Raw genomic sequence first — 22,096 nt, forward strand, 5'->3', positions numbered from 1 at the left:
GCTGTCCAGAGTCCAGATGTGCATTGCAGATGACGGGGGCCACTTTGAGCATCAAGGTTAAATGAGCACAATATGCGTGACCAGTATTCAATTTGGGGGGGGGTCATGGGTTTCATATCATAGCATTTCTGTATGCAAGGTGTCGATTCGTATTGAATTGATGATGCCGTACAACTTTGTAATTCACTTTTTTCCTCTATCTTGTTCCGTTTTCGAGATAAAAATGCTAACTCCGTTGTTTTCCACCAGGTGACGCTATAGGTGGTTTCATTACGTAGCACATGGCTACTTTACTATACCTAGACACCACTTCTATGCCTATAGCTACCGCCGTTCTCAAGTTAATGGCGGTGGACACACTTATAAATATATTCAGTGACTTTCTATAATACAAAATAATAATAATTATAATAATTTTATTCATTTATATAGCGCTATTAATTCCACAGCGCTTCACATACATTGGCAACACTGTCCCCATTGGGGCTCACAATCTAGAGTCCCTATCTGTATGTCTTTGGAATGTGGGAGGAAACCGGAGTACCCGGAGGAAACCCACGCAAACACGGGGAGAACATACAAACTCCTTGCAGATGGTGTCCTTGGTGGGATTTGAACCCAGGACTCCAGCGCTGCAAGACTGCAGTGCTACCCACTGAGCCACCGTGCCAGCACATGTAACTCAAAGATGGCACATGCATCGTGGACAACGCCTAAGGTGATAGGGAGATTGAAAACACCCAAAGTTTGGAACAACCAATCCAGTAGAGATGATGCAAATTGCTACACGCCCCGAGCCCGACCTGCGATACTTGATTGGACTATATATTGTCTACACCCTTTTCTTATCTAGAACTATAAACGTTTTGTGAACAATAAACGGGCAGAATTCCTTTGGCGTCCGTCATGGAAGGAAGCTCATAACCAATGTAAGTCTGTTATTTCTTCTCGCGTGCACACAGGACATTATAATCTGAAAGAGCAGTCAGACCTTGAGGGGCCCCTAGTGTCTCCCCTCAACACTTCATGGACATTTGTCTTTTTTCAACCTTATTAACCTATAACATTATCCTGTTGGGAGGAGGGCAGTGTTCAAAATACATTTCCCCTGCGCCAGATCTTCTGTGCTGGATGCAGACACGCCAGTGGTGATATGTAGACCCCGAACACTTGTTAGCTCTTCTAGCAATGTTTGGCTAATCCTGAGTCTCGGGTCCGGTGTGGGCTCAGGTGACCGTTTCCACTTTGGCTGTAGAGTTCTGTCGACGGGGAAATTCCTGTTTGGAATTAAAGTTATCCCAATAATCCGGGTCCTCGGGAGCACATGGAAGAGCAGATGCCATGAGATCTTCATAGGTGAGAACGGTGAATAATGTTCCCTCCTGCAGATTAAACAGAGGCATTCAATGATATATACAGGATTGTCATCTGCAGGCTGGAGACTTGTGTAGAGAATGGCGGACCGAGCAGAAAGGCTGGTGATTTACTGAATCACTAAAAGAACTAGTAAAATCTGCCTTAAGCAGTAAATCCATCATCCCCTCTGCTGGGATTAGGCCTCAATACAGAGTTTAATTTCTATAAAGTTACTAAACGGATTGTGGCAAGTGAAGAAAAAGCAACAGTCCAAGATAATAAAGCTGCAGGCAGCAATACATGGGGATCAATGAACGCGTGCTCGCACTTATCCTCCCTGCAGTCCCAGCCCATGTCCATAATGCCCCTCACCTCCTGGTTACACTGACTGCAGATGTCACAGCCCATTTACCACACATGACGCCAGATGCCAATTACTGTCCTCACTGGTGTACGGCCCGAGACAGGTAAGTGTAAGTGGGGTATACGAGCTACAACATCACAGGCAACGGCAATAGAAAGTAAATCCAGACCACACTGCAGACTACTGTTATAGGGGGGCTACAGACTACACATCCAGACTGCTGTTATAGGGGGGCTCTAGACTGCTGTTATAGGGGGCTCCAGACTATACTTTCAGACTGCTGTTATAGGGGGCTCCAGACTACACATCCAGACTGGTGTTATAGGGGGGCTCCAGGCTAAACATTTGGAAGCTGCGTAGTAGACAAAGTCTACTGAAATTATGTACTGTGTTGTCTTGGGACAATAAAATTATAACGGTAAAGGTTATTACTGCACCTGTGATTTGGGGAGTTTATTTGTGTCTTTTCCCCCCAAAGCTACAGACACATGATGCTTTTCATCCAGGAGCGTTTCCTGCAAAACATGAAAAAAACCCCCCGAAGCTCAAATACAATTATATTGGCTGTCATATAAATCAGTCACAACTTGTCATTAGAGGTCCAGACTTATGGACACTCCAGATCATAAAAGGAAGGGTCCGATACCTGTAATGTCCTTAATAAATATCTATCTGTAATCAATAACCACTTTTGCAATATGATTTATAATACAATTCCCTACACTGCTCCCTATACAGACATTTCCTATATTACAGACATGAGGTCACAGGAGGATGACCCCGCTGACTCTTCTGTACAGCGTCCATCGCCCCCTGGAACAGGATCTCATCAGGGGGCAGCGCTGCGGTCACTTATCTGCTGTCACTGCTGTCGCCTGATGATGTCTTGTTACAGGGGGATGATGGAGAAGTGACCGCGGCTTCAGGAGCTGCCACCGCACTTCTGTCCTCACCATTCACTTCTTCAGTGGCCCCTACCATAGCCCCTGCTTCTGACACCGTCGCCTCTTTCCTTGATACGAGACCTAATCAGGGTGTGGTGATAGAGGCAGGTAAGTGACACGTGTCACCCCCTGGTGATGATTCGTCTTCAGGGGCACAATACCCGGCCGGCAAATCTATGTATATTGTTTCCTGAATTGGTGCAGTGTTACAGTGATACCTATACAGCAGCAATAATGCAGCCGGTGTCTTATTCTTGCAGCCCGGTGTTCAGGCGGCATGAGTCACATCACAATTACCCTTTCACTATATTTTTCTAAATAAAGGTTTGTGGTTTTGCTCTTTATTAGTAGAAAAGTTGCAGGAAACTAATTATGTCACTAATGCGCCATACAGCTAATTCACAAGCACACTCCGGGTATGAAGCGCCTGTATAAGCAATGCTATACATCTGATTTTTCATGACTACATATCAACCCAAAATTAAAAATATACCGTATTTTTCAGATTATAATAAGGTATAAAATATATACCATAAATATAAAAATTGGTGTTTCCGCGGCAGTCCTGTTTTGCATAAAAATTTGGGAGGGGTGCGTCTTATAAGCTGACTGTAGCTCACCAGGTGGGTGGTGGAGAGGGGTCACAGGAGGCAGGGGCGATGCTGCCGGCTGTGAGGCAGGGGCCATCCTGAAAATGTCAACGATGCAGGCTTCAAAAAATGGCGTCCGGAGTCGGTGCGTGCGCAGATTGTGCTCTCGGCTCAGGATCTCATCTGCGCATGCGCTGCCTCAGGCCCAATCATCTCCCAGTAGCGGACTTAAAGGAAGCTGGTGCCCGAACATGGTGCGTGCACAGATGAGATCTCAGCTTGTCATTGAGCCAATAGCTCAATCTGCACACAGGCCAATTCCAGGCGCCATTTCTGTGAAGCCCGCGCTGCTGACAGTTTCTGGATGTTCCTTTCTCACAGCGCCCGCAGCGAACATCCGGGACACCTGCCGCACCACCTGCAGCATTGCCCTACTACACAACTGCCCCTGCCTCCTGTGACCCCGCTTCACCATCACTGCCATTTCCCCCCTGGGAGACACTACCGGATTATAAGACGGACCCCATATTTTTTCTTTTTATCTTTTTTTCTCAAAATTTGGGGTGCGTCTTATAAAAAAAAAAAAAAGAGAATTTTGTTTACTTACCGTAAATTCTTTTTCTTATAGTTCCGACATGGGAGACCCAGACCATGGGTGTATAGCTTCTGCCTCCGGAGGACACACAAAGTACTACACTCAAACGTGTAGCTCCTCCCTCCGGGCTATATACACCCCCTGGATGACAATCTACCCAGTTCAGTGCAAAAGCTGAAGGAGGACATCCACCCATAAGTAGAGATAGAGTAAAACTCGGAATAACCGGAACTCTGACTACTAACAACAGCCGGTGAAACACACGGAACAAAAAAACTGCCAACAGGCAACAGGGAGGGTGCTGGGTCTCCCATGTCGGAACTATAAGAAAAAGAATTTACGGTAAGTAAACAAAATTCTCTTTTTCTTTATCGTTCCTTATGGGAGACCCAAACCATGGGACGTTCCAAAGCAGTCCATGGGTGGGAATAAACCAAACTGAGAAGTAGGCAAAACCTAACTTCACAAATGGGCGACAGCCGCCTGAAGAATGCGTCTGCCCAAGCTCGCATCTGCCGAAGCATGAGCATGCACTTGGTAGTGCTTCGAAAAAGTGTGCAGACTGGACCACGTGGCAGCCTGACAAACCTGCTGAGCCGTAGCCTGGTGCCTGAAAGCCCAGGAGGCACCGACAGCTCTGGTCGAGTGCGCCTTAATCCCTGGCGGGGGAGGCACCTGAGAACACTGGTAGGCATCGGTGATAGCCGACCTGATCCAACGAGCTAGGGTCGGTTTAGAAGCAGCGAGACCCTTGCGCTGACCAGTGGTTAGCACAAAAAGTGAGGTGCACCGCCTAAAAACGGCGGTGCGTGACACATAGATTCGGAGCGCCCGCACCAAATCCAAGGTATGCAACGCCTTTTCAAGCGATGCACAGGGGCCGGACAAAGAGAAGGCAATGAAATGTCCTGGTTAAGGTGGAAAGGAGACACCACCTTAGGGAGAAAGTCCGGAGACGGACGAAGAACCACCTTGTCTTGGTGAAACACCAAAAAGGGGGATTCCGAAGATAGCGCAGCCAAATCAGAAACTCTCCTGAGAGAAGTTATGGCTACTAGAAAAACAACTTTCTGTGAAAGTCTAAACAAGGGAACCTCCCTGAGAGGCTCAAAGGGGGGTTTCTGTAAGGCCGTGAGGACCAGATTAATGTCCCAGGGATCCAAGGGCCGCCGGTAAGAAGGAATGATGTGAGATGCGCCCTGCATGAAGGTGCGCACCTGAGCCAGTCGGGCGATACGCCGCTGGAACAATACCGACAGAGCCGACACCTGTCCCTTGAGGGAATTGAGGGACAGTCCCAGCTGTAGACCGGACTGTAGAAAAGACAGGATGGTCGGCAAGGAGAACGGCCAAGGAGCATGGTCGGAAGAGCGACACCAGGACAGGAAAATCCTCCAAGTCCTGTGGTAAATCTTGGCCGAGGAAGACTTCCGAGCCTGAGTCATGGTGGAGATGACCTCAGAGGGAATGCCTGAAGCCGTCAGGATCCAGGACTCAAGAGCCACGCCGTCAATCTGAGAGCCGCAGAATTCTGGCGGAAGAACGGACCTTGAGAGAGAAGGTCTGGGCGGACCGGGAGATGCCACGGCACCTCTACGGACAGACGGAGCAGGTCTGGGTACCAAGCTCGCCTGGGCCAGTCCGGAGCAATGAGTATGACTCGACGGCCCTCCATTCTGATCTTGCGCAGAACCCTGGGCAAGAGCGCTAGAGGGGGAAACACATAGGCCAGACGGAACTGAGACCAATCTTGAACCAGTGCGTCTGCTGCGAAGGCTTGAGGATCGTGGGAGCGAGCCACGTAAACCGGAACCTTGTTGTTGTGCCGGGATGCCATTAGATCCACTTCCGGAGTGCCCCACTTGCGGCAGATTGATCTGAACACTGACGGATGCAGGGCCCACTCGCCGCTGTCTACGGTTTGACGGCTGAGGTAATCGGCCTCCCAGTTTTCCACGCCTGGGATGTGGACTGCAGATATGGTGGACTTGGAGTCCTCCGTCCACTGGAGGATTCGTTGAACCTCCAACATCGCCAGACGGCTGTGAGTCCCGCCCTGGTGATTGATGTAGGCAACCGCTGTCGCGTTGTCCGACTGAACTCGAATGTGCCTGCCCGCCAACAGATGGTGAAAGGCTAGGAGAGCTAGAAACACCGCTCTGATCTCCAGCACATTGATCGAGAGGGCCGATTCGGACGGAGTCCAAGTGCCCTGTGCTCGGTGATGGAGAAATACTGCTCCCCAACCGGAGAGGCTGGCATCCGTGGTGAGGATCACCCAGGACGGAGTCAGGAAGGAGCGTCCCTGAGACAGAGAGAGGGGCCGAAGCCACCACTGAAGGGAGCTCCTAGTCTGTGACGACAGAGCCACCTGCCTGTGCAAGGAAGAGATCCGCTTGTCCCAACAGCGGAGAATGTCCAGCTGCAGGGGACGCAGATGGAACTGAGCAAAGGGGACCGCTTCCATGGACGCCACCATCTGACCCAGCACCTGCATGAGGTGTCTGATGGAATGACGGCGGTGCCTCAGCAGAGAGCGCACCGCCAGACGAAGGGACTGCTGTTTGACTAAGGGCAACTTGACAAGTGCCGGCAGAGTCTCGAATTGCATCCCTAGGTACAAAAGCACCTGGGTCGGGGTCAGAGTGGACTTGGGCAGGTTGACAAGCCACCCGAACTGAACTAGCGTGGCGAGAGTGAGAGAGACACTCCGCTGGCAGTCTGCACTGGATGAGGCCTTGACTAGAAGGTCGTCCAGGTAAGGAATCACTGCCAACCCCTGGAGGTGCAGGACCGCAACCACTGCTGCCATGACCTTGGTGAATACTCGAGGGGCCGTGGCTAAGCCGAAGGGGAGAGCCATGAATTGGAAATGTTCCTCTCCGATCGCAAAGCGTAGCCAACGCTGGTGTGAAACCGCAATAGGCACATGCAGATAGGCATCTCTGATGTCGATGGATGCCAGAAAATCTCCTTGGGTCATTGAGGCAATGACCGATCTCAGAGATTCCATGTGAAAATGCCGCACCTGAACATGCTTGTTGAGAAGCTTGAGATCCAGGATGGGCCGGAAGGAACCGTCCTTCTTGGGAACTAGAAAGAGGTTTGAGTAGAAACCTCTGAACCGTTCCCGGGCGGGAACCGGAAGAATTACCCCGTTGGCCTGCAGGGATGCCACGGCCTGAGAGAAGGCGGCGGCTTTGGAGCAGGGGGGGGTGGACAGAAAAAATCTGTTTGGCGGGCTGGAAGAAAATTCTATCCTGTAGCCGTGGGAGATGATATCCCGCACCCACTGATCGGACACGTGTTGCAACCACACGTCGCCAAAGTGGGAGAGCCTGCCACCGACCAAGGACGTTGCTGGCGCGGCCAGATAGTCACGAGGAGGCTGCCTTAGTGGCAGCGGCTCCTCCGGTCTTTTGAGGACGCGGCTTTGCGCGCCAGTTGGATTTACGATCCTTGGCTGCGGTAGTGGACGAGGCCGAGGGCTTAGAGGATGACCAGTTAGAGGAACGAAAGGAACGAAACCTCGATTGGTTCCTGCCCTGGACAGGTTTCTTGGCTTTAGTTTGTGGCAAGGAAGTACTCTTCCCGCCAGTAGCTTCCTTAATTATGTCATCCAGCTGTTCCCCGAACAGCCGGGACCCAGCAAAGGGGAGACTCGCAAGGTACTTCTTAGAGGAAGCGTCTGCTTTCCACTCTCGAAGCCACAAGATCCTGCGGATCGCGAGGGAGTTAGCGGAGGCCACCGCCGTGCGGTGAGAAGCCTCCAGGATGGCAGACATGGCGTAGGATGCAAAAGCCGAAGCTTGAGAAGTTAAGGCATCCGTCTCAGGAATAGAGTCCCTGGAGAGGGAATGAATCTCCGCCAGAGAGGCAGAGACTGCCTTAAGAGCCCACACTGCCGCAAAAGACGGGGAGAACGAGGCTCCTGCCGCCTCATATACAGACTTGGCCAGAAGGTCAACCTGGCGGTCAGTGGGATCCTTAAGAGAAGTGCCATCAGCCACAGCTACGACTGTGCGGGCTGAGATTCTGGACACCGGAGGGTCTACCTTTGGGGACTGGGCCCAGTCCTTAACAACCTCTGGTGGAAAAGGAAAACGGTCATCTGAACTACGCTTCGGAAAACGTTTGTCAGGACAGGCCCTGGGCTTGTTGACAGTGGTGTGAAAGCTGGAGTGGTTAAAAAACATACTCCTAGGTTTCTTAGGAGAGGTAAACTGGTGTACCTCTACCAGAGAGGCTTGTTCCTCTGACTCTGGTGGATTGAGGTTCAGTACGGAGTTAATGGACGCAATCAAGTCACTAACATCCGCATCACCCTCAGACAAGTCAATGGGGTACATAGAGGCAGCGTCTGAGCCCACAGTAAACGAATCCTCCTCGCCCTGCACCTCGGCTTGTGAATCAGAGCCGTGGGACGAGGAAGGAGAAAGTTCCCTGCGTCTCCGTTTAGGGGGACGGGGTCCTAGGACATGCTCTGAGTGCTCTGCAGAGCTCGGAGCCGCAGAGGCACCCTGAGAAGGGGGCTGATACATGGACAGCAGTGTCCGGGACAGCTGCCCCATGGAGTCGGCAAAAGACTGGGAAATAGCTTGTGAAAAGGAAGCTACCCAAGCCGGGGGTTCAGCCACCGGGGCCAGAGCAGCCGGAGGGACCCCTGAGGAAGCTCCAGGCTGAGACACAAACATGTTAGCACAGGCATCACAATGTGGGTATGTGCTTGGCTCTGGCAGAATGAGCTTACATGCAGTGCATATAGCGTACATGTTAGCAGCCTTGCTTCGGGTGACAGACATGCTGCTGAGGTGGAAGCTCTGCAGCAAGAATACACTCCTGTAGAATGCCCTGAGAGTGTAATAAAAGTCCACAACCGAAGGTTGTGGCTTACCAGCCCGCTCTCTGTGTGCCCTCCGGATTCCACCGCTCAAAGACCCTGTGAAGCGTCAGACTTCTTGACAGTATGCAGCATCCAGCGCCTTCCAGTGTAAGAACGCTGAGAAAATGGCGCTGGGAGAAGGAGGGGGGGCGTGTATAAGCCCAAGAGCGGGAAAAACGGAGGGCAGAGAGATACAGGGAGAGATACAGGGGAGGGAACATCTCCCCAGAGAGGAGTGCCCTCCCCTCTGCTGGTCGGGCGGTGGGCGGCGCTGTATGCAAAACATGCAGAGAAGCTGAAACCGAAACTAGGCCCAAACTGAAGCCGGGGCCTAGATTTTAAAATGCGGCCGACGAGCAGGCACCTTCGGCGCGGTTCTCAGGGAAAACCCCCAGAACCGGCCGGAATTTACAGTAACGCTAAAACACATACTGTCCCCCCAATAAAAGTACCCGGGACCCCTGAAAAAACGTCTCAATACTTAGCTTTTGAGACGCAGGGCCATGTCCCTGAGTGGGGGTTAACGCTCCTTCCAGCAGGGACCAGACAGGGCTGCGGATGGAGACCGGCCTTCTGCAAGCAGAGAGGACCGTGGAGGCTCCCACTTCAAACAGAGCCTCGACAGAGGATGCGAAGGAGCGCGGCATGTGAAGGCTCCAGCCTTATAAAGTCAACCTTAACAGCACCCGACAGAGTGGGGTGTGAAGGGACATGCCGGGAGTCCAGACTGGACCCGCTTTTCTTCCAAATCTTTAAAAATAAAATAAAAAAATATCAGAGAATGCAAGTGTGTGATCCTCCTGAAACACAAAGCATTGAACTGGGTAGATTGTCATCCAGGGGGTGTATATAGCCCGGAGGGAGGAGCTACACGTTTGAGTGTAGTACTTTGTGTGTCCTCCGGAGGCAGAAGCTATACACCGCATGGTTTGGGTCTCCCATAAGGAACGATAAAGAAAATATGCTAATTAATAAAATGCAATCATACCTCGAAGACCCAATTTTCATCCTCATCATCGAGCCACATCTTGGTCTCTGTATAAACCTTTCCCGGCTCCATATGGACGGGCGACACCTTAAATTCAATTCTTTGCAGGTTAAAGCCGAGGCCGACCCCGATGGCTTTTATAAAGCTTTCCTTCAGTGCCTGAAATCACAAACACCCACATAAGCCATGACTAACTGTGGTATAACCGTAGAGATCTATGTATTATTCACCATAGTCCTAATCAGATCAGGATCCCTCCATTATGTGCATTCAGCCTTATACATTTTCCTGACATTAATAAAGCATGTAGTTGTATCAGCAAAATATAAAAAGCAGATTGATATCTTACATTATTATTATTTTATTACTCCTAATAAGGATCTACAGCTGTGATTGCCCGATTTCCCCTCTAGCTGCACTGATCCCACAGACTGCGGCATTTAAGGGGGTTAGACCTCACTGGATCCAGACATTATCACTGTAGTTACAGGTGAGTGTTAGAAGTCTGTACAGGAGGGGACCAGCTCTTTACATCCCCTGCACGTGTGTACATGTGTGTGTGTGGGTGTACGTGTGTGGGTGTGTGTACGTGTGTGGGTGTACGTGTGTGTGTGTACGTGTGTGGGTGTACGTGTGTGTGTGTGTACGTGTGTATGTGTAAGTGTGCGTGTGTGTGTGTGTGGGTGTACGTGTGTGTACGTGTGGGGGTGTGTGTGTACGTGTGTGGGTGTACGTGTGTGTGTGGGTGTACGTGTGTGGGTGTACGTGTGTGGGTGTGTGTACGTGTGTGGGTGTGTGTACGTGTGTGTGTGTATGTGTGTGTGTGTACGTGTGTGTGTGTACGTGTGTGTGTACGTGTGTGTGTGGGTGTACGTGTCTGTACGTGTGGGGGTGTACGTGTGTGTGTACGTGTGGGGGTGTGTGTGTACGTGTGGGGGTGTACGTGTGTGTGTACGTGTGTGTGTACATGTGTGGGTGTACGTGTGTGGGTGTACGTGTGTGTGTACGTGTGTGGGTGTACGTGTGTGTGTGTGTGTGTGTACGTGTGGGGGTGTACGTGTGTGTGTACGTGTGGGGGTGTGTGTGGGTGTACGTGTGTGTGTACGTGTGTGGGTGTACGTGTGTGTGTGTGTGTATGTGTGTGGGTGTACGTGTGTGTGTGTGTACGTGTGTGGGTGTACGTGTACACGTGTGTGTGTGTGGGTGTACGTGTGTGGGTCTACGTGTGTGTATATACATACATACACACACATATATAAGTTATATACACACACACACACACATATATATATAAATTATATACACACACACACATATATAAATTATGTACACACACACACACACACACATATATATAAATTATATATACACATATATATACACACACACACACATATACATACACACACACATATATAAATTATATATACACATATATATATACACACACACACACACATATACACATACACACATATATTTTGCCGTATGCTGCTGAGTGTGAAGACATTTTATTAGTCAGCATCTTTTGTATTCTAAACCTTGACCTCTCGGAAATCTGCAGACTGTGCGCCCCTGACTATAATCTATGTCCAGTGATAAATAATATATTGGCATTATATAAATAATTGGAATTTAGAGGGGAACTCCATGACCGGTGTCCTATCAATCAGTTGTAAACGTAAAAAATAACCACAGATCTGTTCTGCCTCAGTGAATGACATTGGTCCGCGTGAGTCCCTTTTATTATTGGATGTATAGGCTGATGAGAGTGAGCTGTAAGGATTCACCTTCCGTGAGTGCGGGGACTTCTCCGATCTTGCACTATTTACCCCACCATGCACCACGGATACAGTGGAGCACCGCCGATCACTTTGGCATTTTGTATATCGTGCAGTTATGATTTACCCAGTGGCGGTAGAACATGTCGAGCTGCGCCCAATCACTTCCCATACTGTTGATGGAGCGCCACTCTCTTTCCGTGAACTGGCGGTGCATGATACGAAAGAACTCTTCTGTGGAGCCGCTGCCTGAAAAAATATAAGTGTAAATGGTGGTGACTAAGTATTATATGTCTCACTTTTAACAAGTAAATGAGACCTTGTCGTAATCAACTACTTGGGAGCGGAAAACATAATGTACACAGAAAGCTGCCAATCAGTGGTGTGGGCGGGGTTATAGAGAGCTCAGCATTCAGAGAACTAGTATATCTGCAGCACAGAAAACAAGTTTTAATCAAAACAGCAGCAAGCAGCCCAATAAATCACACATCGGTGGAATCAAGGTCTCCGCCCGCACATCATGCTGCTCTCAGATGGGGTTGCAAAAGCCTAGTGCAGGTTTTTGATATGGCAAAAGATCCCAATTCCAGCGCTGTATCACTTACTGGGTTGCAGACGTAGCAGAGCTAAGACTTCTGAGCCACCTAGAATGCCAATACCTGATTGGCTGCATCATGTGTACACTGTGATTTGTCAGAAAGCTGCTAATCAGTGGTGGTGGTGGGGTTTCACATATTAGCCAGACTGGTGTAAATGAGAAATGGAGTCAGGCAATAATAATCTCTTGCTGATAAAACATTGACTGTATTGAACTACAGCACATAGCCTAATACGTGATACATCGCAGTAATCAGGGTCTCTGCCTGCACATTATGCTGATTAAACAGCCAAAGATCGGTGACAGATTCCCTTTAAAGAAAACCTGTGACTTGCTGGACAAACAAAAACAAAAAACATCCTTGAGTTCTGCTGCTCTTTTCTGTTTTGTGCTGGGTCACTTCATTGTAGAGATATCCACATTTGTTGCTTTCGGAGCACAGTATGTGAAATCTCTGCTCGCAGATCAATGTGACGGCTCGGCAGCATCAGACTGCTAGATCAGATGCTGGGTTGTATTAGTCAGTGTCAGGAGGGAGAGGTAAAAGTCGCGGGCATGAGAAGTCTCAAAAGAAATGGTCAGTTGCAATACAGACAGAGATTTCACATACTGTGCCCAATAAGCAAAAAATGTGACTGTCTCCAAGGGAGTGAAGTAGCGCAAACTCCTGCCGCCTGAACCACGAGCAGCGTGGACCAGACACTGGCAGCGGCATTATTGTTTTAGGTTCAGGTTCCTTTTGAAGCTTCTCAAGGTAGGTGAGAGTCTGATATGTTGTGGCAGAGCATTCCAGAGTATGGGGGAGGCGCGGGAGAAATCTTGGATGCGGTGGTGGGAAGAGGAGATGAGAGGGGAGTAGAGAAGGAGATCTTGTGAGGATCGGAGGTTACGTGCAGGTAAGTACCGGGAGACTAGGTCACAGATTTAGGGAGGAGACAGGTTGTGGATGGCTTTGTAGGTCATGGTTAGGGTTGTGAACTGTAGTCATTGGGCGATGGGAAGCCAGTGAAGGGACTGGTAGAGAGGAGAGGTCGGGGAGTAGCGGGGGGACAGTGGATTAGCCGGGTAGCATAGTTTAGAATAGATTGTAGGGGTGCGAGACTGTTAGAAGGGAGGCCACAGAGCAGGAGGTTGTAATAATCCAGGCGGGAGATAGTAAGGGCATCATCTAAGGTTTTTGCAGCTTCTTGGGAAAGGAATGCACGGATCCAGGAAATATTTTTGCGTTGGAGGCGGCAGGAGGTGACGAGGGCTTGGATGTGTGGCTTCCACACGGTGCCCACAGTGGATTCCATTGTTTCCTTTTAAATGAATGGCTCCAACAAGGATCTATGGGATTTTGTCTGGAATACTATTTTTCAGTTATTCCAACAGAGCTCAGAATTTACTGTATTAGGCCCTGTGCGCACTGGAAAACGGAATTTTCTTAAGAAAATTCCGCAGGGTCTGAAAGATTACCGCACCCGCGATAAAAAACCGCGGCAAACCGCACCCGAAAACCGCATGCGGTTTGCCGCGGTTTTACCGCGGTATTGTTTGCGGTATTGCCGCGTGCGGGTTGGTACATGTGTTTTATTGCATTCAATGCAATAAAGCACATTGAAAAGAAAGAAAAAAATCATTTCCTTCTGAGATAGAAAGTAGATAGATAAATAGACAAATAGATAGAAGAACAGATAGAGGGATAGACAGATAGAGGACAGATCGCTGCATTTCTCCCGAGCGGTAGTGAGTTCACATTACCGGCCGTGGGAAATGGCCTGTGGTTACCTCTGCTGTCTCGTTACGAGGCTGCATTCAGTACAGTGTCAGTCGCAGCTGGATGCAAGCATCGGAGGACATGGATTACGTTGGAGCTGTGTGTTTCAGGAGGGGTTAATAAACGGGTGAATGAGGGGCCTTATTTGTGTTTTATTTAAAATAAAGGATTTTTCGGTGTGTGTTTTTTCACTTTACTTACGGGTTGATCATGTCAGCTGTCACATAGACGCTGCCATGATCAAGCCTGGACTTAGTGGCGGCGATCCACCGCCACTAACTCCTTATTACCCTGTCTGCCACCGCATCACGGCAACAGGAAGAGCCGGGACACTCCGGTACTGCCGCATAATGGATGCGACAGTCCTGGGGCAACTGCGGGCTGATATTCTCGGCTGCGGGAGGAGGGGGGGGGCATTAACCGTGTCCCTCGCCCACCCCAGCCTGAGAATACCGGGCCACCGCTGTGTGCTTACCTCGGCTGGACGGTAAAAATACAGCGGGGCCCACGTGTTTTTTTTTTCTATATTTCCGTTTGATTTCTATGTGTATTCTATATGCCTGTGATCTGTGTGTGAGTGCGATGTGTGTGTGTTCTATGTCTGTGTGTGTGATCTGTGTTTGTGTTTACTCTCTGCACGGCTTTCTCTTCCTGTAATGACATCACTTCCCTGCAAACCGCAGGCAGCGATGTACATTACCGCAGGTAAACCGCGAAATACCGCAGGGAACAGCACAGAATTTGCAGCCTGCGTTATTCCCTACGGGATATCACGATTACATTGCAGTCAATGGAGTGAAATCCCGCAGCGACGTGCGGAAAAGAATTGACATGCACTTATTTTTGCTGCGGGAATCCCACAGTAAAACATGCAGCTGTCAAAATCCGCCCAGTGCGCACAGGATTTTTTTTTCCCATAAGTTTTGCTGGTGAATCACTGCAGAGATGTTATGAACATTTTCTGCAGTGAAACATGCAGCAAAACCGCAGGAAATCCGCAGGAAAAACCGGCAAGTGCGCACAGGGCCTTAATGTGATCCTCGCCCTGCTCTGAAATGCTGCGCTGTTTGAGAAAATATATTTTGAAACGTCGAGACAAGGAAGGGAGTCTGGAGAACCCGATGGAGGTTGGTCCCCGGCACCTTCTCAGCTCTCTCCCCCAGACTGTCCGGACTCTTCCTCTACTTATACACACAGATGGGAAGAGACCTGACAGTCTAAGATAGTGGGGACGGGCAGGAGCAGCTAAGGACCGGCCTCCTGGACTAGTCCCCATTGGCTTTTCAAAAGGGAACCTGTCAGCAACGTTTACCCCTACAGATACAGATAACCTTTACCTGCTTGATAAAGCCCATCTGTAGGGCGAAACGTTGCACACGGATTTGATGGAATAAAATCTATGGAAAATACCCCCGACATTCTGTCCATTTTTCTGGATATTTTGTGCCAAGTGAAGCCCTTGGATTGATCTGCCGCCCCCTCCCTGTGAGAGGACTCTACCAAAGGGGCTGCACATATCTCTGCTTGCTGCGGGTCAAAGTAAGACATTGTCTTTGTGACTCTGTAAGGAGATGGACCACTTGGTCTGGAAAATTATATGGACTTGTGAACGGCCCCATATAATAGGTATGAATTGTAGCCGTGAAAACCAGACAGAACTCAAGCACAAAAACCTGGCGTGTGTTATAGCTCAGTCCCACGCACGGGGCTCACATCTGCGACTGACAGCACCAGGACTATGGAAAGTAGTGATAGCATAACAATGGCCAAACCCCTCCGGAAATAAACACGCACTGAGGCAGCTACAATAACCATGCCAGTAAAATAACACTAGATCCCCTGTGTCACCAAGACAAACAAATATTAATAGATACATTACCATTGATACTTTCCACATGCCTAGAAATACCAACTGGAAATGGGATTAGTCTCCGCTCTATACATATATACTGTATTATATCTATGTACGAGATGTAGTTTTCCCTGTTTGAGTCCCTCGTCTGCTCAGATTGTAGCATCACTAATGAAGATTTTTTTCTCAATTTGCTAAAATCTCATTTGCAGCAAAAAATAAATAAAACTGCTCCAGAGAAGGATCAACAGCGCCACCCAGTGGTCTTCTGAGGTAAGGCAACAGCGCCACCCAGTGGTCATCTGAGGTAAAGCAACCGCGCCACCCAGTGGTCATCTGAGGTAAGGCAACAGCGCCACCCAGTGGTCATCTGAGGTAAGGCAACCGCGCCACCCAGTGGTCATCTGAGGTAAAGCAACCGCGCCACCCAGTGGTCATCTGAGGTAAAGCAACCGCGCCACCCAGTGGTCATCTGAGGTAAAGCAACCGCGCCACCCAGTGGTCATCTGAGGTAAGGCAACAGCGCCACCCAGTGGTCATCTGAGGTAAGGCAGCCGCGCCACCCAGTGGTCCTCTGAGGTAAGGCAACAGCGCCACCCAGTGGTCATCTGAGGTAAGGCAACTGCGCCACCCAGTGGTCATTTGAGGTAAAGCAACCGCACCACCCAGTGGTCATCTGAGGTAAGGCAACAGCGCCACCCAGTGGTCATCTGAGGTAAGGCAACAGCGCCACCCAGTGGTCCTCTGAGGTAAGGCAACAGCGCCACCCAGTGGTCATCTGAGGTAAGGCAACCGCGCCACCCAGTGGTCATCTGAGGTAAGGCAACAGCGCCACCCAGTGGTCATCTGAGGTAAGGCAACTGCGCCACCCAGTGGTCATTTGAGGTAAAGCAACCGCGCCACCCAGTGGTCATCTGAGGTAAGGCAACAGCGCCACCCAGTGGTCATCTGAGGTAAGGCAACAGCGCCACCCAGTGGTCATCTGAGGTAAGGCAACAGCGCCACCCGGTGGTCCTCTGAGGTAAGGCAACAGCACCACCCAGTGGTCATCTGAGGTAAGGCAACTGCGCCACCCAGTGGTCATTTGAGGTAAAGCAACCGCGCCACCCAGTGGTCATCTGAGGTAAGGCAACAGCGCCACCCAGTGGTCATCTGAGGTAAGGCAACAGCGCCACCCAGTGGTCATCTGAGGTAAGGCAACAGCGCCACCCAGTGGTCATCTGAGGTAAGGCAACCGCGCCACCCAGTGGTCATCTGAGGTAAAGCAACCGCGCCACCCAGTGGTCATCTGAGGTAAGGCAACAGCGCCACCCAGTGGTCATCTGAGGTAAGGCAACAGCGCCACCCAGTGGTCATCTGAGGTAAGGCAACAGCGCCACCCAGTGGTCCTCTGAGGTAAGGCAACAGCGCCACCCAGTGGTCATTTGAGGTAAGGCAACAGCGCCACCCAGTGGTCATCTGAGGTAAGGCAACAGCGCCACCCAGTGGTCATCTGAGGTAAGGCAACAGCGCCACCCAGTGGTCATCTGAGGTAAGGCAACAGCGCCACCCAGTGGTCATCTGAGGTAAGGCAACAGCGCCACCCAGTGGTCCTCTGAGGTAAGGCAACAGCGCCACCCAGTGGTCCTCTGAGGTAAGGCAACAGCGCCACCCAGTGGTCATCTGAGGTAAGGCAACAGCGCCACCCAGTGGTCATCTGAGGTAAGGCAACAGCACATAAATTCCAACATCATAATTCAAAAGACACTTTAATGCAGGAATATCCACTGGCACAATCCATGATTCAGACCCCAGTATTTACCTACAGTCATTTCTGCCGATAGAATCAGGAATATTTCGGACAATGAGAACAGCGAATAATAATAATAATTATAATAATAATAATAATAATAATGATTTGCAAAGTTACATCAGATTCATTACAAGAAATGAATACGCAGATACTTGTGCAAAAATGTTTTCGGAATCGTGAAATGTCAACGTCAAAGCTGTGCACATTGTGATGGCGGCAGAGGCGCACAATTGTATTATATCACTGTATATGTAATCTCATATCTACACTGGTTTTCAGTATTCAGAATTGGGCCTTTTTCTTCCTCAGGGTACGGTTTCACTTGGGTATGACTCGTGTGAGTCTGGCATCGCATCACCCTGCACGGCCTGACAAACTCTGGACACGAGCACCTCAGCTGCTTGGAAATACATGCAGCCGATCTGCTCCTGTCAGGAGAGTGCGCGGCCGGACCGGGCGATGCGATAAGAAACTCGCGTGAGTCATACGCAAGTGAAACTCCGGCCTAAGATAAAGTGCAGGGCACAAGCTGAACAGCGGCTCCAGTTCTTCTCTTTGGCTGTACACAGCTCCAGAGACTGAATGGGGCGTGCGTCTGCCCTCCATCCTAATGGGGATAGCGGTGCCCTGTTGTGCCGATCACTCGGACTCCACAATCTATAAGTCATCACATATCCCAAAGTGTTTCCCGGCGCTGCGTTATGAAGACAACATCCGTACCTGGTCGGTCAGTTTTCATGATGTCAACTCCAACCTGGAGCTCGGACTCAGCGGCCAGAACGGCATAATCGCCCTGATGGGAGACATTGAAGCTAAAGTTTGTGAGGTGCGGAGGAGCCCCGCTGACCAGGAATGGCTTTCCTTTCGCCGTCCTGTCCAGCACTATCTTATCCCAGGGTATCTGAAGCTTCTCTGCAATCAACTTTCTGATCAGAAGACGTCCGGCCTGAAAAACAGAAAAGAAGACCGCGTTCTGTACCGAGAACTTGTAATGTTAGTGAGCAGAAGATAGCGTGAAGCCTCCTAAGATGGGAAGAAATCATCAGCTCCGGCCCGAGGGTACGGAACAGGAGACATCAGCACTAAAGGGGGCTTTACACGCTACGACATCGCTAATGCAAAGTTGTTGGGGTCACGGAATTTGTGACGCCGCATTAGGGATGCCGTTGCGTGTGACACCTATGAGCGATTTCATATCAAATCGCTCATCGGTGACATGGGGGTCCATTCTCAAATATCGTTACTGCAGCAGTAACGAAGTTGTTCCTCGTTCCTGCGGCAGCACACATCGCTCCGCGTGACACCGCAGGAACGAGGAACCTCTCCTTACCTGCCTCCCGGCCGCAATGCGAAGGGAGGAGGTGGGCGGAATGTTCGTCCCGCTCATCTCCGCCCCTCCGCTTCTATTGGGTGGCGGTTCAGTGACGCAGCTGTGACGTCGCTGTGACGCTGAACGAACCACCCCCTTAGAAAGGAGGCGGTTCGCCGGTCACAGCGACATCGCAGGGCAGGTAAGTAGTGTGACAGGTCTGGGCGATGTTGTGCGGCACGGGCAGCGATTTGCCAGTGTCGCACAACAGATGGGGGCGGACACCCACGCTAGCGATATCGGGACCGATATCGCAGCGTGTAAAGCGGCCTTTAGAGCGGGAACCTTTAGGTTATGAATCAGAGACGCACGACTACACACAGGTATATATTCTCTGAAATCTTCCCCCGACTCCACACACCGGCCGGCTTGTCCCAATACTCCTGTAGGTGACTGACGGGACAAGTGTTCACATAGTGATGGACCTGTCAATCTTCTGGAAATAGCCGTATGGGGCGGTGTTGGACTAGTCACGTGTCTTCTTGTGGGTCAGATCTTCTACCTATATGTTCTCAGAAATACCGGAGTATTCAGAGAAAATATATATATACCCGACTGGCATCGTGCATCCAGGATCAGATTCATACAGCCAGCACCAATCCCCCGACAGGATCCCATTAAAGGTCACCAGCGCTCCCAATTATCTAAAGTTGATTTTAGGCCTCCCGATACTGCCCAGGTAGATTTTGAATAGTGCAGAAAGGGTTAATGCCGCACTGCCATGAATAGAAGAAAACTCCAAGACAAATTAATGATGATTTTCTTTAACAACGCGTTTCGGAGAGTTCTTTCTCCATCAGGTCAAAATCACGTGATTCATGGCAGCTCAGAATTAACCCTTCCTGCACCATTCCAAACCTTCTTACACGAGGGGCTGCAGCAGCTGTGTTATACGCCAGTGCAGCAGCTGTGTTATACGCCAGTACAGCAGCTGTGTTATACGCCAGTGCAGCAGCTGTGTTATACGCCAGTACAGCAGCTGTTATACGCCAGTGCAGCAGCTGTGTTATACGTCAGTGCAGCAGCTGTGTTATACGCCAGTGCAGCAGCTGTGTTATACGCCAGTGCAGCAGCTGTGTTATACGCCAGTGCAGCAGCTGTGTTATACGCCAGTGCAGCAGCTGTGTTATACGCCAGTGCAGCAGCTGTGTTATACGTCAGTGCAGCAGCTGTGTTATACGCCAGTGCAGCAGCTGTGTTATACGCCAGTGCAGCAGCTGTGTTATACGCCAGTGCAGCAGCTGTGTTATACGCCAGTGCAGCAGCTGTGTTATACGCCAGTGCAGCAGCTGTGTTATACGCCAGTGCAGCAGCTGTGTTATACGTCAGTGCAGCAGCTGTGTTATACGCCAGTGCAGCAGCTGTGTTATACGTCAGTGCAGCAGCTGTGTTATACGACAGTGCAGCAGCTGTGTTATACGACAGTGCAGCAGCTGTGTTATACGACAGTGCAGCAGCTGTGTTATACGCCAGTGCAGCAGCTGTGTTATACGCCAGTGCAGCAGCTGTGTTATACGTCAGTGCAGCAGCTGTGTTATACGCCAGTGCAGCAGCTGTGTTATACGCCAGTGCAGCAGCTGTGTTATACGCCAGTGCAGCAGCTGTGTTATACGCCAGTGCAGCAGCTGTGTTATACGCCAGTGCAGCAGCTGTGTTATACGTCAGTGCAGCAGCTGTGTTATACGACAGTGCAGCAGCTGTGTTATACGCCAGTGCAGCAGCTGTGTTATACGCCAGTGCAGCAGCTGTGTTATACGCCAGTGCAGCAGCTGTGTTATACGCCAGTGCAGCAGCTGTGTTATACGCCAGTGCAGCAGCTGTGTTATACGCCAGTGCAGCAGCTGTGTTATACGCCAGTGCAGCAGCTGTGTTATACGCCAGTGCAGCAGCTGTGTTATACGCCAGTGCAGCAGCTGTTATACGACAGTGCAGTAGCTGTGTTATACGACAGTGCAGCAGCTGTGTTATACGACAGTGCAGCAGCTGTGTTATACGACAGTGCAGCAGCTGTGTTATACGCCAGTGCAGCAGCTGTGTTATACGCCAGTGCAGCAGCTGTGTTATACGTCAGTGCAGCAGCTGTGTTATACGCCAGTGCAGCAGCTGTGTTATACGTCAGTGCAGCAGCTGTGTTATACGCCAGTGCAGCAGCTGTGTTATACGCCAGTGCAGCGGTTGCGACTGTCACAACTCAACAATTTGAGAGCCTCTCTGAGTTGATCCTCATTCATCACCCAGGTAAGACCCCATTTGCGCTTCTCCAGCTTTTATTACAGATAGTGCACAGGTGGCAGATGTTGGTGGAGTGAGGGATCGGACAGATGGGTTTCAACATGTCTGATTCTCTTGTTATTAGGGGAGATAAGACACTATCAGGGGACGGGAGGGGAGGACAAAACGTCCCGTGTCGGAAGGGTTAACCCGCCCCTCGGCCCCTGTGCACACTGACTGTACCATGGCGGCTTTGGCATCGCGGGTGAACATGAAGTGGGCGATGCGCTGCGCCTCCTCGGGCTGCACACAGCGGGCACACAGAGACCAGTCTTCCCGGCCCGGGGCCCAGCGAGCACACGGGAAGGCCCACCTCACCGCCTCCATGAGCACGGCCCGCCGCATAGATCTCACCCCGGGCACCGGCTGCACTCTCCGTGCGAAACCGAAAGTGAAAGAAACGAATCTCCTCCCAGGATGTGTCCGCATCATGTGGCAGCCATGTTGTCGGAGATCATAATAATACAGAAGCCGGCTTGGTCTTCGACAAGATGGCCACCTGCAGCGACGCCACAGAATTGCAGTTTGTGTTTTTATATTTCAATCAACTTTATTAACAAGAACAATGAACACAATGGTTTATGTAGTGAAAATATGGCCATTTATCTGCATTGGTGTCACAGATTTGTAATGAAAAATGTAATTTAAACGGATTTTTTCACCAAACATATAATAGATGAGAAGTGTTTGACCAACAATCCCTACATCCCGGGCCTGCAGTCACTTCTGCCCTCAGCTCACATATGGCTGTGTATTTGTGTATCTGCTCTACTGAAACTCAATGAGAGGCAGAGACAGCGGAGAATAGCGCACACTGGTGCAAATATTTCCATAGCAACGCCACGGCGCGAGGTTTCGGGGGGACTCGGCTAATGTCCTGCTGTTGCCGTAGTGGGCAGCTCCAGCACCGTCATTTCCTAAACATAACATAGACATTTGTTCCCTAGAATTTTTG

The 22,096-nt window shown here is 50.3% G+C and overlaps 1 protein-coding gene across 2 annotated transcripts; it reads right to left on the reverse strand.

Moving 5' to 3' along the window:
• Window positions 1-381: 381 nt before the first annotated feature.
• Window positions 382-21,520, reverse strand: LOC142290676 (L-aminoadipate-semialdehyde dehydrogenase-phosphopantetheinyl transferase-like). 2 transcript variants are annotated; one of them, XM_075334663.1, is made up of 6 exons: window positions 21,325-21,520; window positions 18,222-18,447; window positions 11,628-11,749; window positions 9,720-9,878; window positions 2,158-2,235; window positions 382-1,382 (listed from the first exon to the last, which is right to left on the reverse strand). In XM_075334663.1, the coding sequence occupies exons 1-6, from the start codon at window positions 21,484-21,486 to the stop codon at window positions 1,227-1,229; spliced, it is 903 nt and encodes a 300-aa protein (XP_075190778.1). In that variant the 5' UTR covers window positions 21,487-21,520; the 3' UTR covers window positions 382-1,226. The 2 variants fall into 2 exon arrangements, with proteins under 2 accessions (XP_075190778.1, XP_075190779.1); XM_075334664.1 differs by lacking the exon at window positions 2,158-2,235.
• Window positions 21,521-22,096: the final 576 nt, after the last annotated feature.

This window comes from Anomaloglossus baeobatrachus, chromosome 2, assembly GCF_048569485.1.
Source record: "Anomaloglossus baeobatrachus isolate aAnoBae1 chromosome 2, aAnoBae1.hap1, whole genome shotgun sequence".
Taxonomy (NCBI): Eukaryota; Metazoa; Chordata; class Amphibia; order Anura; family Aromobatidae; genus Anomaloglossus; species Anomaloglossus baeobatrachus.

What these genes read in the sequence shown, in the direction of transcription:
- LOC142290676 (XM_075334663.1), bottom strand. Translation starts at nt 21,486, where the DNA reads ATGCGGCGGGCCGTGCTCATGGAGGCGGTGAGGTGGGCCTTCCCGTGT. An exon ending in GCGATGCCAAAGCCGCCATG is followed by an intron (nt 18,448 to 21,324) that starts GTACAGTCAGTG and finishes TCTGTTTTTCAG; the next exon opens with GCCGGACGTCTTCTGATCAG. An exon ending in ACATGTTCTACCGCCACTGG is followed by an intron (nt 9,879 to 11,627) that starts GTAAATCATAAC and finishes TTGTGATTTCAG; the next exon opens with GCACTGAAGGAAAGCTTTAT.